The 12,468-nt window shown below is 42.0% G+C and overlaps 1 protein-coding gene across 1 annotated transcript in view; it reads right to left on the bottom strand.

The window, feature by feature from the left end:
• CALCR (calcitonin receptor) overlaps window positions 1–12,468 on the bottom strand; it is a 394,427-nt gene that overhangs the window by 98,407 nt on the left and 283,552 nt on the right. Inside the window, exons 6-7 of the mRNA XM_089692113.1 lie at window positions 8,724–8,815; window positions 6,095–6,221 (exon numbers count right to left, since the gene is read on the bottom strand). Coding sequence (XP_089548239.1) covers window positions 6,095–6,221; window positions 8,724–8,815 — 219 coding nt within the window. The remainder of the gene's footprint in view (window positions 1–6,094; window positions 6,222–8,723; window positions 8,816–12,468) is intronic.

The raw sequence follows: 12,468 nt of genomic DNA, 5'->3' as shown, positions 1-12,468 counted from the left end.
CAGAATTTCCCCTTTTGGTGTAGCTCCGCTTTAACATCTAAAATAAACCCGTACCAATAACAGGTGGACTAAAGACTAAATGTATGTCCCAGCCATGATTTCCCGATAGGCATTGACTTCTAGAGGGCATACATCTGCTTGTTTGTCTATTTTTCTGCTCCAATAAAGTCAAAAGAAAGAAAATGTTCAGGTAGGACAGGTCAGCCCTTAGCAGGTGGTCAGTGTGACCATTCTACATAGCACCAAGTTTCACCCACTTAGGATATACAGCTAAGGCCATCTTTAATATTGAAAGGACCCTGGGCAAACATTTTCTTGCCCTCCACCCCCTATGCAATTTTGCTCTTCATCCCAACATCCTAAAAAACAAACACACATAGACTTATCTCAAAAACTTTAATAATGTAAACATAAAGAACTGGTCCACACTCACTGATTGGTCCAGACACACTGATTATTTGCTAGAGGTCACTGTACATCCTTACTTCTTCCTTATTGGTTGCCAGAGGTTACTGCACATCATTATTGCTCACCCATTGGTTGCCAGAGGTTACTGCTCATCATTACTGCTTACTGATTGATTGCTAAAGGTTACAGCACATAATTGTGGCTCACTGATTGGTTGCTGAAGGTAACAGCACATCTCCTCACTGCCTGCACACCATGGACTGAACTTGGTATTCACAATGAGCAGAGCATACACAACTATGAAGGTTAACTGAGTGCATGTAGTTACAGAGCCCGATGTGAGCAACATCCCCAAGGATGGGATGCCAGGAATAATGACTAGTCATATCACCTGCAGCAAAAGGACCAGCCGGTAATAGAGAAGTCATACTAGACAAATGAACTTACGCAACGTTGGGTGTCCACAGGCAGCCAGCACCTCTCTCTTCTTCGCAGTCACCTTCCTTTCCCACCGTTAGCTCAATCCATACAAGACAGTGCAGCCCTGGCCAGGCACAGCAGCACTTTGGAGCCCCATCCTCTCCCCTGCCAACACCGGCTGCAGCCATTCTGCTCTCTGAGCCAGGCCACCGCTCTCATTGGCCCTTTGCACTGTCCATCTACCATCGGGCCCTTGTTGATTGGGCAGCATGCTGTAGATTCCCAGGATGGAAGCTGCATGTGTTGCGTGTCTGCACATTGCAGAGTGTGTGTCCTGGAAACCAAAAGCTTGAAAAACTATTTGCGGACAATGCGGTCTCAAGGGGCAGATGCTTTGAGCCCCACAAAAATAACTGGGCTCGGGGCAGCTGCCCCTTTTGCCCTGCTTTAAAGATGGCCCTGCATAGAGCCATAACACTAATCACCGCTCTAATTTATTCAAGGAATTTGAAAGCACTTACTAGCCCTATTGCCATGCTTTAATAAGTGAATTTCCAGTTTACCATGTCTCTGGACTTTAATTCAATCACTTGCCCACTGACAAGAATATGATTACGGGACATTTGTATGCTAATTATCAGATAGACAGGTTGTCTACAGAATGCTCAATAACAGCCAGCAATGCCCCTTATTTTAAGCATCATTTGCTGTTTCCACTGTGCTACTTGGTTCACCATCACACAAGTTGATGTTTCAGCCTGTTGGACAATCTCTCCATGTGTTACCCAATCCCTCCCTCCATAGTAGTGTTTGTGAACTGTTTTACTGAGGAAGAACCCTTGAAAAGGTTTTCAGGTCTCAAGGAGCTCTCATTAAAATTTATATCTAAAACTCATTGTACAACTGCATGATCAGTATGTTGTAGTGAATTTTAAATAAAGAATGGGGTGCTCCTAGACCCTCTATATATCAAATGTTTCTTCAGTGATAATAAATAATAAATTTATAAAAAAAAAAACACAAAAAAACCACAGATTGTAGTGACCCATTCGTGGTCAGTGTAGGCTAGGAATTACTTTGTCACTGCTCTCAGGGAACCCCTTAGCAACCTTTGGAGAAACCGTGGGGATCCACCAAACCCTGGATGACAAAAAACTGCTCTATGGAGAAGAGTATCAAAATAACATCCCTTCACTGCTGCCAGTGTTGGGTGAAGGGAGTGGTGAAGAATACTGACGCTCAGTAGATTTGTGTGAGGACAAGCAGATATCTCCTCTACCCCTGTCATTTTTATGAAAATATCTGACAATATAAAATTGTCTTACAATTTTCAAAGGTTAGAGTTGTCACTCTTCCCTGTACAGGCAGAGTACATGAGAACTTCTAATTAACCTTCCTTATCAAATTCCTTCCTTAAACAGATATTTTTGTATGGGGATTAAAAAAGATCAAAATCCTGAGAAAGAAATAGACTTATACTTAATACTCCAGAGATTGCTTTTCTGAAACTTTGCTCTCCTGCAGAGCTTTGGTCAAGGAGCCCCCAACCGGTCACTGTTAAGCTGCAAAGGCAGTGGATTTACTTGCGGCGCAGCTTTTTAGAAGTTAAAATATGTCTTCTCACTGCCTGTCAAAGGGCCTGCCTGCCCTTTGAAAAGTGATTCACCATGGATTGCTCTGTTTATATGAGATTTAAAGTGGTTTTAAGACCTTATATATACCCAGTGAAGTGAAGTGACTGGCGTCAGATGATACACAGACACTCTTCTCCATCTACACTTCCTCCCTTGGTCACTTGATAAACTCCCATGGCTTTAAAGTGCCATCTCTATGCTTATGTCACACAAATCTATCTTTCTACTCCTCACCTCACCCCTTCAGTCTCCTCTCGCATTACTAACCTACTAAGTGACATATCGGCATGGATGTCACTCCACTTCCTCAAACTCAATCTTTCCAAAACGGAGTTCATACTATTCCCTCCAGCCAATGCCCCCTCCCTTGACTTCTCCATCAAGATCAATAATACAACCATCAGTCCCTCCCCTCATGCCAGGGTACTAGGTGTAATCCTAGACTCCCATCTGTCCTTTCAGCCCCAAATACAATTGCTGTCCAAATCTTGTAGACTTCACCTCCCCAACATCTCCAAGATACGCCCGTTCTTAACCTCTGAAACTACTAAGCAACATCTTCACTTCCTTGTTATCTCTCACTCTCTCTTGACTATTGAAACTCCCTCCTCATTGGCCTACCTAATCACAGGCTATCCCCTCTTCAGTCTATCGTGAATGCTGCCAGACTCATCCACCTCCCTAACCGTTCCATATCTGCCATCCCTCTCTTTCAATCCCTCCACTGGCTTCCCATTGCCGAACGGATAAAGTTCAAAACATTAACAATAACATATAAAGCCATTTATAACTCTGCCCCAAATTCCATCACCAATCTTGTCTCCAAATATCACGCAAACCATACTCTCTGCTCCTTGCACGACCTCCTACTCTCTAGCTCCCTTGTCTCCTCCTCCCATGCTCATCTCCAGGACTTCTCCAGAGCCTCCCCATCCTCCCCATCCTCTGGAACTCTCTTCCCCAATTTATCAGACTATAGCCGACTCTATTCACTTTTAGGCAATCTCTGAAAACCTATCTCTTCAGGGAAGCCTATCCTTCCTTCAGCTAATAATGGAATCTTCTATTCCTCCTACCAGTCCATCCCCCACAGTTATTACCTTTTGTACCACTAGCCCCTCCCTCTGCTGTACCAGTTTATCTGCAGCCCTCTCTTCTTTACAGCCTTCTCTTAATACAGCTTGTCTGCACTTTCAGAAAGCAGGGGGTGGGGAGCTGAAGTTATCCAGGCCATAGATGATGAAAGATGAACTGTGGCTGCAGAAAAGTAAATTGGTTGAATCTCCCATCAACATAGTCAGTATGGATCCCACGAAGCTACTGTGTTCTCCCAACAGTGGGGCATGGAGAGCTGTCCCTGCTGGGAGAACATGGTGATTATTGCTAGAAGTTACAGCTGCAGGCAATAATCACATGTAAAAATCTGACATGCTTCTTGTACCCAAATCGATCGATGGATCAACTTGGGCACAATCAGCTTGCCCATAGATGGTTGGAACCCTGAACCTACCTAGATCTGAACCATCTATGGCCGGCTTTACACTTTGCAGAGCTCAGTGATTGCCGATTGGAGGGAAGGAACACACACCCTTTCACACAGTACACAGGAACAGAGCTGATGCTGTCAATCACAGGCTGTGAGCTGGACCTCACTCCCATGTCACTTTTGTATGTCTTGGTGTTAGGAAAGTTCAGCAGAATTGACTCATGCAGATAGCAGGGGAATGAGGCAGCAGAGAGTAATGATACTTAATGCTTTGGACTGAGACAAGTACACACTATAGAAGTATACGCTTTGTTCAAATGTCATGTCTGAGGTTTACAACCACCAGAACAATAGCCCTTCCTTTTATGTGAAGACTGCAAGGGACCACCCACAGCCCAGATCATCAGGAAGATTAGGAAGAGAAGAGTGCTAATGCCCTCCTGGGTGAAGGATAAGGTATGTATTACACCTTATTTCTTTACCCCCTAGACATAATCAGCATTTAACCCTTGTAGCGTGTGGGGGTTAGGGGGTTCTGAGGGCCACTGCAATGGTTATTTTTGTGTATTTCCCAGAGTTGAGAATTCAGGGTTACTTTAAAGGAAATGTATTGTCCTTTATTTTTATCTTTTTACTATTTATTGGTTGAATGAAACCATACAGTTTTGAAAAAAAAATCCTTTTCTTTTCAGTCAAGTAAATTAAATACTGAATATAATTTTTTAGCTATAAGATTTTTTTTTTCTACAAAACTCAATAGCTCAAACTGAGTCATCTGCTGTTTTCTCACCATCACCAGTGTGATGTTTAAAGTGAAACTATGGGCAAATACATTGCCTTTATGATAAAGTCCAGTCTGTTAATAGAATTAACAGTGCAGTTTCTATTTTTCTGAATGTAACACCCTCCTAGTCAGCTAGAGGGACCTCTAGCTTTAATTGTTAAACAGAGGCTGAGTAGCAGCTTGGGTGTAATAGCTAGGTGGGTCAAATTGCGGTCAGAGCTGAGAGGTTCTGCAGACCAGTTCTCTGGGACTTCCCCCTGCTCTGGAACTTAGGAGAAAGATCCAGAAGCAGTGGGAGGAGGTGAGAATTGATTGGTCTGTACTCTTAGAGGATCCTATCCAATCCTCAACAGGCGGCTTGGCAAGGGACCAGGACAGCCTGTACGAGTAAATGAGTCTGTTCAGCAGCAAGAGAGTTGGGAGGAGAGTCTGGGTGGAAGACGAGAAAGTGAAGCTGAAGAGCAGAAGCCTGGGAGGGGGCCCAGGTGGAAAGGGATTCACCTGCAGGCCAGAGGATTATGGAAGAAGGAAAGCTTGGGACTTTACTGGTACCCAAGAGAGGACCACATGTGTGGCAGGGAAGGAGCAACCCAGCTAGAAGGCCTGGTAGCAGCCACTGACCCACCAGCAGCACAGGAGGACTAAATGAGTAAACCTGCACCCCCTGGGCCAGATAGGGGAAGGAGCACTCGGGACTGTCTTACTTTAAAGTGGCAGGCACTGGAACCCCTGCTCAGGGATTCACCCAGATTGGCTGGATTAGGAGAATCCAGAGTCTGGGGTGGTACAACCGGATACACTGGCTAGCTCTCCAAGAAGAGGATTTTGCTAAAAAAAAAACTTGTATATAGTCCTAGGAAGTTGTCCTCAGTTTTACAGTTCCATTGGCCATCCCATACACCCTTAATCCTATCTCAGTTCGAAACCGCTAATAAAACTTCAAAACAAAGCACAATGATTGGTTACTGTCTCCTGGATGCAAGTTATTGGCAGGATGAGGGTTGCCTGGCTGTGCAGAACTATAGGGGGATCCACATCCCTAGCGACTCCTAAGGGGGTAGTGCTATTCTTGTAATATTGTTTTGTTACCTACGTTAAACTGCCTTATTAATTCTATGAACAGAATGCATCACAAATATAATTTGTTTTATTTTACCATTAGTTACACCTTAAATCAGACTACGCAGTGCTGCAAGGAAAGCTTTAGCTAACTCTTTCTGCTTAGGGAATCCTGTGTCGTGTATCCAATGTTTATTTATTTAAAAAAAGGAGTATATAGAAATCTCTCAGAAGAATAAAGATTAGCAATAAATGAGAGCTGGACATTTTCTTTTTGAACATACTAAAAGGCTAAATGCTTACCGGGTCTCTTTTCACCAGGTCCAAATCTGGGACCACAGCTGTAAGATGGACGATAGTAAACAAGGAATTCAGGACATAGGAGAAAAACAAGTTTTTATGAAGTGTAATCCTCTGACAGCTTAGGCTCCTAAAACACAAAACATGGGTGACATTTGAATTATTTATCAAGTATGCTTTTATTTCTTTATGACCAATTCTATTTCAACATTTTATCTATCTATCTATCTATCTATCTATCTATCTATCTATCTATCTATCTATCTATCTATCTATCTATCTATTCATCTCTCTTTTTTCTCCTTCCTTCCTAATCTGGATCACTTGCTAATGGCACTATGGTTCTGGTGTTTCCACCTGATGCTGGCTGTTGAAAGGGTATTTAGTTCCTCCTCTACTATTCCCTTGTGTGTCAGTGCTTTGCTCTGCTTGCCATTAATCCTGTGCCTGATTCCTGCTTGAGCCTGCTCTATTATATCTATATCCTTTACTCTGCTGCTTTGTACTTGTTCTCCTTGTTCCTTATTTCAGTCCTGGTTCCCCTTTCCTGACTGTTCCCTACACCTCCAGTTTTACCAGGTTGATCAATGTCCCCCATTTTATATACAGTATTGTTGGTTAGGCTTTCTGCTACTGTAGGTTACTATAGTTGCTCGCTAGGTATTTGTCACCTGGTTTATTGTTCACTTGTATCTTCACGTTTGCTCACATTTACTATGCATACTTTTTGCAGTCATTTGGATAGGTTTTGTTTCACTGTTAATAAACTTGGTTAAATCATATATAATATGGTCTCAGTTTCTTAAGTGTAGCTATGCATATCTGGCCATTCCAGCTGCTGTTCTTCCTTCACACACGTTCACAGGTAGGCAAGTGGGAGGACTCACTGCTCTGACATACACATTTAGGCAAACATACGTTTGAGCTATTGAACTCTGTAATAAACAGGTTATGTCAGCTAAGGACAGCCTGGCTAGTATTAGAAAAGGAGCTTGGAGCTTCCTTTAGATGAAAATGGAAACCAACAAAGATGAAAAAAATATTTTTTATTTTTCCTTTCCTTAATACAGTAATACAAACAGACATAATGAGCAATATATATTTCTGTAATGTAGGTCACCCCAATCTGGGCATCCTACATTTTACCTTTTTTCAAACAATGACTCCCCCCCCCCCCACAACGAAATAGTGTGAAACACTTCCAAAACCATGCATCATGTAAATAACTAACTAACAATAGCACAAACTTTCAATGGTTGTGTATCATGGTTTGCTAGAAGACAAGTTTGTTTCAATGTGCTGGCTTGGCAAAGGGTGTTGGGGGTTATCCTTTAAATATTTCTACATATATTAACACTATTAGGGGTATAGCACTATTGTTATCTACCTTTCAGCTACCAATGGTAAAAGCCCAACTACAGGCTTTATTTTTTTTTTTAAATATTTTCACTTTGGAAGTGAAGATTTTAAAAATGAGTTCTGGCTGCTATACTCCCCTCCTTCCAGATGATTTCCCCTACTATAATAGTTTAGGGCGCTAGATGTCCTTAGTCTTTTGGGCTGATGGATGTCCAAAGTCATTCAACTTAAAAGACTGAGGGCTTCCAGTGAGCGCAGGATGACCACATCACCCTACATTCACATATAATGACGCAGTGAGCTGTGCAGACGTCAGTGCCATGGATAGGTTATAGGGGTTATGGATATATCCCCTTCCCCTGCCTCACCCATCACCCTCACTGTGCACCATACATTTTCCCCTGATGCCCGGGCCCCCATGTGTGCCCCCACCACCGCATCAACTTCCCTCCTCTCCTTCCCACAGCAGCTGCAAACACACAATAGGATCCTTCTGGATGGACGCTGGGAGACGGTAAATATGTCACATCTACTAGCCCTCTTCTTTCCTGAATGAACACAATGAGTGTTCATTACCGATCACTCACTATGTTCATTCATAACTGAAGCATAGAAAACTGTGTGTGTGTGTGGGGGGGGGGGGGGGCTGTCGGGTTGGCTGAATGGGGCCCAGTGACTTCCTATCGCTGGATAAGACCATATGAGAAAGAAGATCCTGTGACTTCTAACAGCAGCCCTGGCAGACGTCATCATGTCAACACCACGCTCTGCATCATCAAAGACTGCCCATCGCTGGATAAGACCATATGAGGAAGAAGATCCTGTGCATCATGTGATCAGCCTTACGACTACTGGAAAAGGGGCAAATATAAAAGAAAAAACAAAAAATGTACACGGGGGTTCCAGGATATGACTAGAAGTCAGGTGGACATTGAATTTACTAAGTGTCACCTCCTAATTAATATGCCTCTGGAAAAAAAGTGCTGGGGCACCACCTTGCACTCACAACACCCCTGCATAATCTACGACATTACAAAAGTTGAGTCATCCACATCTGTGCGTATGAAGTTCTGAAGACTGTCTGGAGTTCAAAATGAGCTTTGTGTTTTGGGTATTAAGACTGTAGAGAAAAATAAGATGTGACTTACATTAGCTAGTGAACAAATTCCATTTCCACACAAATCAGTATTCCTCCCCTCAGTTTTTCATTAATATGTAACCCTGGAAATCAAAAACAATTAAAATCGAAATTATGCATTCCGGTGGCACTTACTTGAAGTAGAAGAAAATTCCAAGGGAAATTAGCAGGGAGACAATAGACAGGGCATGTCCGACTATTGCCATGTAGTAAAGGATGTAGGCATTCTGGAAGGAAACGCAGACATTAAAGGGATTTTAGTGGCTTTGTACATATTTTCTTCATTTATTATGGACAGGACAAAAAAAAACATTTAAAAACTATTTCTATTATTATTTTTGCCAGGCAGTTACGAAATCTGGTGTACATTTATTCCAATAACCAGTGAGAAGGTGGGATGTTTGGTTTCACATTTTTCTGGTTTCTATTTCCCTCCTGCTACAAAAATGGTCTGTTCACAGAACTCAGTGGCTCAAGCTGAAAATCATGTGCAAGTGTATAAGTCATAATAGTTGGGTTGGGTTCGAATCCCAACCACAGCACCACCTGCCTGGAGTTTGCATGTTCTACCTGTGCCTGTGTGGGTTTTCTCCAGGTACTCCGGTTTCCTCCCAAACTCCAAAGATATGCTGGTAGGTGAATTGGCTCCTGTCTAAATTGACCCTAGTATGTGTATGTATGAATGTGAGTTAGGGTCCTTAGATTGTACGCCCCTTGAGGGTTAGGGACTGATGTGAATGCACAATCTATATATATATATATATATAATATATATATCATGTGGATGGCTGGGTGTGTACGTATTGATTACCAGGGGTATAGATAGCAAAAAGATGCACTATGGGAAGAAGGCAAGTCTGTGGAGGCAGTGTGATGCTTTGAACAATGTTCTCCTGGGAAACCTTGGGTCCTGCCATTCATGTGGATGGTACTTTGACACGTATCACTTGCCTAAACATTGTTGCTGACCAAGTGCACCCCTTCATGGAACTGTATTTCCTGATGGCAGTGGCCTCTTTTAGCAGATTATGTCCTGCCACACTGCAAAAAAGGTTCAAGAACAGTTTGAGGAACACAACAATGAGTTTGAGATGTTGACTTGGCCTCTAGATCTCAGTCCAACTGAGCATCTGTGGCATGTGCTGGAAAAACAAGTCCAATCCATGCAGATTCCACCTTACAACTTACAGGACTTAAAGGATCTGCACCTGATGGCTTGGTGCCAGATACCACAGCACAATCTCTGGAGTCTTGTGTTGTCAATGCCTTGACAAGTCAGGGCTGTTTTGGTGGCAAAAAAGGGACACACTCCTATTGGTTGTCAAGTTTCTGTGGCATTAAGCCCTTATAGAAAGCAAACTCGAAGTTCCCCAGGGCACGGAGTCTAAGCCACAGTCTGCTTCTTCATCAGGGCCCTTGATGGTGGGGATGCACTTGCAGCAAACTGGAAACAGGTCATGGCCCCCAGGTACGCCCAGCTGACAATGCGGAGACCACTCACGTATGCAGAGTACAGATTTTAGGAGATTGATAAGGATCAGGAAAACAAGCCAAGTTCAGTACAGGCAAGCAAAAATGGTAGACAAAGTCGGGATTGGTATTGGTAAGAAGTCAGACACAGAATACAAGTAATGTAAAGCAAACCAGGTGCTCAGAGAAACTGGGAAGTTGTTCAGGCAGCCCGGGCTGCACAGAGCATGTCTCATAAAGGGAAGCAGACAGGGAGGCGGCCCAGGAGGTGATAGAAGGGAAAGGGTATAAAAATCCACAGTAGAGCAGGCAACACCCATAGGTGAACACAGAAGCCAACAACAAATGTGAATAGAATCACAGGTCTAGCAGAACCACTGCAACAAGGAGGTAAGAATTTCACAGGCAGGAAACTTCAGACTACACCATGACATTAGGTGGATTGTTCTGCCACCAGCTGGGAAATTCATTAAGCCTGACCTGCCCGCAATATTACATTCGGCCACTAGATGGAGACCAGAATAAATTCACCATTTTACAAAGACTAGAGACTGTTTAGTCTTAATTAATAAAACTCCTTTATTCTATGAAAAAGAAACAGGTGCATCTTGGGAGTTCAGACTTCATCTTAAGAAATGAGGGAAAGGAGCCGGGTAACATTCTCTGCAGCACATGTTGTGAACTGAACTTACATTCCCTACGGGCAGCATTGCTGGTCGGCATGGGCTTGCCATCTACAGTCTAATCATATCATTGTACTTTCTGTATGCTTCATACATTGATTGTATGTATTTATTACCTGTTTTTTCAATAGTTTCACCACAACCTGTTTTCTTAATAAAGCTTCAAGATTACTGTACATTCAGTCTGACTTATTTCAGAATGGGTTTAGTTGCATTTTAAGCTACAGCTAGGAAAACCTGTAGCAAGGACTGAACATGGGTGGTCATAAAGTTACAATTGTTTGGTGTATATATAGAAGGATTGATGGCTGAGCAAATGGCACCACATCCTCATTTTGATAGACAGAAAAAAGGTGTACATACGAGGGACGTTTAATGTACCAGAACCAAGTAAAAAATATAACTAAAATCTTTTTTTATGAACGTACTGAAGGGCTCTTGAAATGCATTGAAGAACAAGACATCACCTGTACCCTATCCACTTTAATGAAATTTTACTGGAGCTATTTAATTACCCATACAGCATATTTGGATCCGTAATGTGATAAGGATGTAATTAAATTAAGGTTGTAATTAGATTAGGGGGAAAAAGTGATGTTTTGCAATTTTAGGATACATGATTGTTTAAATGTAGGACACAACTGCTTATTGAAAGTTTTTCATTATATTTTCATATTAAATTGTTTTCATATTTTCATTCAAGTAATAAAAAAAATGTAGAAATATTTTTCCCTTAGTTTTGGCACCCACTTGCCCTCCAGTGGATTTGCCCCCTTCCTGGCCATGCCATTTTTTGGGATACGGCGCTGCTTTACTGTAACTGACAATTGTGCGGTCATGCAACGCTGTACATAAATTAAATTGATGTAATTGTTTTGCCACAAATAGAGCTTTATTTCGGTGGTATTTGATCGCCTCTGTGTTTTTAATTGTTTGCGCTATAAACAAAAAAAGGCAGACAGTTTTGAAAAAAAAGCTATATTTTTTACTTTTTGCTATAAACTATATCCAATAAAAAAAAAAAAAAAAATCAAATTTCTTCATAAATTTAGGTCAAAATGTATTTGTTTAAAAAATCCCAATAATTGTATATTAATTTGGTTTACATGAAAGTTATAGTGTCTACAAATGGCAGTATATATATTGGAATTTTTATTTTTTTTTATACTAGTAATGGCGACTTATAGCAGGACTGTGGGACTGCGGTGGGCATTCTGACACTGAGTGGGAACTAGCCGCCACTGACATCCCCAGTGACACTAATACAGTGATCAGTGCTAATAAAAAGCAGTGACACTGTACTAATGACACTGGGCAGGAAGGGGTTAACATTTGGGGCGTTAACTGTGTGCTGTGTGTATTTTACTATGTGTACTATGTGCTGTTTTACTTGGGAGACATGCTGCTTTGTATCTCTCTGCTGAGAGGGGGGTAAAAAGCAGCATGTCCATGCTGACAGGAGAGAGACCTGTATAGCAGGGCCCTCGATCCCCTCATGTTTTGCATTGTATTGTTATTGTTCTGTCACATGTTCTGTCCCCCTTTGTAATGTACAGCGCTGAGTGAACTATCGGCGCTTTATAAATACTGTATAATAATAATAATATGAGAAACCTTCAGTGCAATGGACCTCCTACGAAACAAGTATTGCAGCTAGCATGCATTGCGTTCCCACATGTAAACCCTAAATCAAAAAAAAAAAATGCAGCACAGTACTATAAACTCAA

The sequence above is a fragment of the Staurois parvus genome, unplaced genomic scaffold, assembly GCF_062004578.1.
Source record: "Staurois parvus isolate SC_StPar_1 unplaced genomic scaffold, SC_StPar_1.0 ptg000576l, whole genome shotgun sequence".
In the NCBI taxonomy this organism is placed as follows: Eukaryota; Metazoa; Chordata; class Amphibia; order Anura; family Ranidae; genus Staurois; species Staurois parvus.
The sequence above is the reverse complement of the archived record's forward strand: the minus strand, read 5'-3'. Positions and strand labels throughout refer to the sequence as shown.